The 3,378-nt window shown below is 38.8% G+C and overlaps 1 protein-coding gene across 1 annotated transcript in view; it reads left to right on the plus strand.

Annotated features, from left to right (window-relative positions):
- LOC139148044 (uncharacterized) overlaps positions 1-2,155 on the plus strand; it is a 15,661-nt gene extending 13,506 nt beyond the window's left edge. The window contains exon 11 of the mRNA XM_070719314.1: positions 1-2,155. This exon is cut by the window's left edge and continues 15 nt beyond it. Within this exon, the coding sequence (XP_070575415.1) occupies positions 1-400 (400 nt within the window). The 3' untranslated portion in view covers positions 401-2,155.
- Positions 2,156-3,378: the final 1,223 nt, after the last annotated feature.

Consider the following 3,378-nt stretch of genomic DNA (forward strand, 5'->3'; position numbering starts at 1 on the left):
CAGCCAAGGGCAGGTGAATGTCACTCCCAACCCACCCCAAGCCACTTATTACGGAAATGCCCCGCCCTACCCTTCTGGCGTACAACAGAACCCTGCAGGATATCGACAACCGGCTGGATATAATCCGGTAATCGTGCCTGGACCGACCTACCCCCAAGGTCCACAACAAGCTTCGCCCTATCCCGCAGGTCCACAACGAGCTCAACTATATCCCACAGATCAACCATACCGCGCCCCAACACCAGTGCAAGACGCCAACGATCCTGCATACCCGCCCCCACCAGCGGCATATGCACCAGCTTTCCCTCAACAGCCTGCCCCGGAAACATTATCCCCGCCTTCAGTACCCCCTCCGTCATACGAAGAGGTCACGTCCGCGAGCCATGGTGACAATCGGTGATTGACGAAATTTCAAGTGATGGAGAGATCATGAAGGTGATGTGATACCCAAAAGATGGAACACTGATGAAAATTTGAAGCAATGGTCTACTTGATGTGTATATGTGTCTCCTTGAAAACACCGCCCTCAAACGTTTAACGGTGACGTCACAACGCTTCACAAAGCTGACTCGTCAAGATAAAAATATCAACTACATGAAAGTTTCGAATGCATCTTAGAACACATGGAAATACCGAGGACTAACGCCTATTTGGATTACATATATACATGTCTTCACAAACCCACACAATTTGACTTCTTGTCGCTCACTTATATTATGTGATTTTAACTAAAGACTAAAGCTTGAGGCAGCAGAAAGTGAAGAAGTAAAACAAATAATTGAAAATAACATCAGATGTTAAAGGTTCTCCCTTCCCCTCCCATATCAGGTGGTTTGTGTAAATCTAGTAAAGTTACAATATTTTATTAAATCGTATGGCAAAAGAAAACCGAAAACTGTGTTTTCTTCTGATGTTAATGAAGTGAAAATGATAGTTGGTGTTGGTATTGCTTATAACACATTCTCTACAATAGTTAGAGGAGTTCTCTGCGAGGTTCATAGTTAAGATAGAGTTACTATCGCAGGATTTGGCCTTACGTCTTTGCAAGATTGGGTCATACCTATACGTATCTGTACGCCACAGTACCCCTTATATCGGACTCGGAGATTACGTGCCCGTCGGCAATCGGATATCAACCCGACCTTTTCACTGTTTGAATGGCACTTAGTTGATTTTAAGTGATGGATATTTAGGAATACGCTGTAAATATAAAGCTAAGTCTAGATAGATCATTAAATAGTCACAAATAGAATTCACTTAAGTATTTGTTCTTTTCTACACTGTTTTACGAAAGATAGATATGTTGTCTGATCAAAGTTATGAACTATCTTCCAAACTGACCGCATTTAGCGGTCCATATTTACAATTTCTGCTTGCCTGTAACTTCTTTCTGTCAACATAGGTGTACATATATGTTTGGTACTGATCAAATCTTTGATCGGTCTACTTTTAAGATTAACTTTTTTCCTACTAATCAGAAGATGTAATTTCATAAAATTGATTTCTATGTTTCTTTAAATCAGGGAGATGTATTCAAACTGTTATATATTCTGTTTTTCATTTCAGGGAAAATGTAGACGATGTGTTTCTAGATCTTAAAAGTTTGTAGTTGATATTTCATTGGTGGACTTAACACAGAACATCTATAACGTAATGACTGCCAAATATCGAGGATACCAATAGTTAACCATTTGTGTTTAACGGTGTCATAATCCATGACATGCCATCAAGATCATTTATTCTAAAGAAAAGGTGATATGTTAAAGTCAGCGTGTGTGAGTTGTAGGCATTAATTTTCAATTTTCGATGTATATGTGAACCATATTGTGTATTTGTACATGTTTACAAGTGTACATGTTTACAGTGGCTTCGCTATCTATTACTGAAAATGGTTGTAATTAATAGCTAATCCTCAACACGTTAGAGCTATCAGTAAACGCGAAAGTAAAAAATAAAAACAACGAAAGAAACGAATTTCAACGTTTCTGCTGCAGTGCTGAAGTACATGCTCATGACCATACCTAGACTGAAAGATCCGTCGCTCGAGGGCGTTCTCTACGCCCCCCTCGAGCGACGGATCTTTCAGTCTGGGCCATACCCTATGGTGATAACATTTGAAAAGAATAAAATACTAAAACTGTATTTATTTAAACTCATTCGATTGTTTCTTTGGTCTGAAAAGTAATTACCATAATGATACATTTCCCCAACCATTGCAAACCCTTCACCAGAAATACTCTTCACTTGTTAGCAAGCATAGCATTCCCTGCTTCCACAGTCGCAGCTACAGTATTACCTCTGCACCGTTCTGGCGATAATTCATCGAAATACGACGCTCAACGCATCTGCAAAAGCAATAGTTTGCCGATCGATGTTACATATCAAACCGATCTAGAACAGTTTGATGACAACAGATGAGAACAAATGTTATGTGTTTATTCTTTTTACATGTATGTGATCAACTAATACGAGTGAATCATGATTTCATCCACTGGTCATAGAGAAAAAGTTCAATCTCTCGCACAAAAATTGTGACGTGTCAGTTCAAATTTGATGATGTTCACAAGCAGCAATTTCACTTGTCTAGACTTGGTTCAAGTCGATGAATTAAAAAACAAACAAATTCATTTGCAACAGTTTCTCTTGTGTCTCCTCTATTTCATGCAAAGGTATTTAAAATTGGCAGCACAGGGCAGGTTTTCTTAGCGATCGAACGCGTTACCTTTGAGTCTGCGCAGTAGTTAGTTAGTTTCTGCCGGGTGAAACCTGCCTGTAAAGTGTTCTCCCACTCATCGCGTTCATCCCACTCACACGTTTCATATGAAAACAGAGCACAAATTATCGCGCTCACCCTACGCAAACGTTCACAAATCACAGGCTTCAACCAAGTTGAGCATTGATCTTGCATTGTGATATAACAAAATTACGCAATCATAACACGTGTGATGAAAAACTATTCTCCACTTTATTTTATGAATAACACACAAATTACCACCTATCTGCTCTATTTTTGAATAGCATGTAATCGGACAAATTTTTTATTGGTCTAAGAAGGAACTATCACCTTGTTGTAATGCTTTTTTGTATCGTATTTTGCTTGTGTAGGTAGACTTTTATATAGCACGTCATTTGCATGCGATTTCGGATATGAAATATTTCATAGGGTAACGCCAGTACTAATTTATGAATTTCTCTAATTCAATTATGTTGACAATATTCTATTAAATTAAAATCTAAGAAATGAAGAGTATGATCAACACACCTTTCTCACAGACTAAAACCTTCTTTTTACCTATATCAAAAATAAGGCGTCATCTGTTCATGTCATAGGCAAAATCGGTGATTGCACTTTAAGTCGTAGAGGGCGCTGCAGAAAGC

This window comes from Ptychodera flava, chromosome 13 (assembly GCF_041260155.1).
Source record: "Ptychodera flava strain L36383 chromosome 13, AS_Pfla_20210202, whole genome shotgun sequence".
NCBI lineage: Eukaryota > Metazoa > Hemichordata > Enteropneusta > Ptychoderidae > Ptychodera > Ptychodera flava.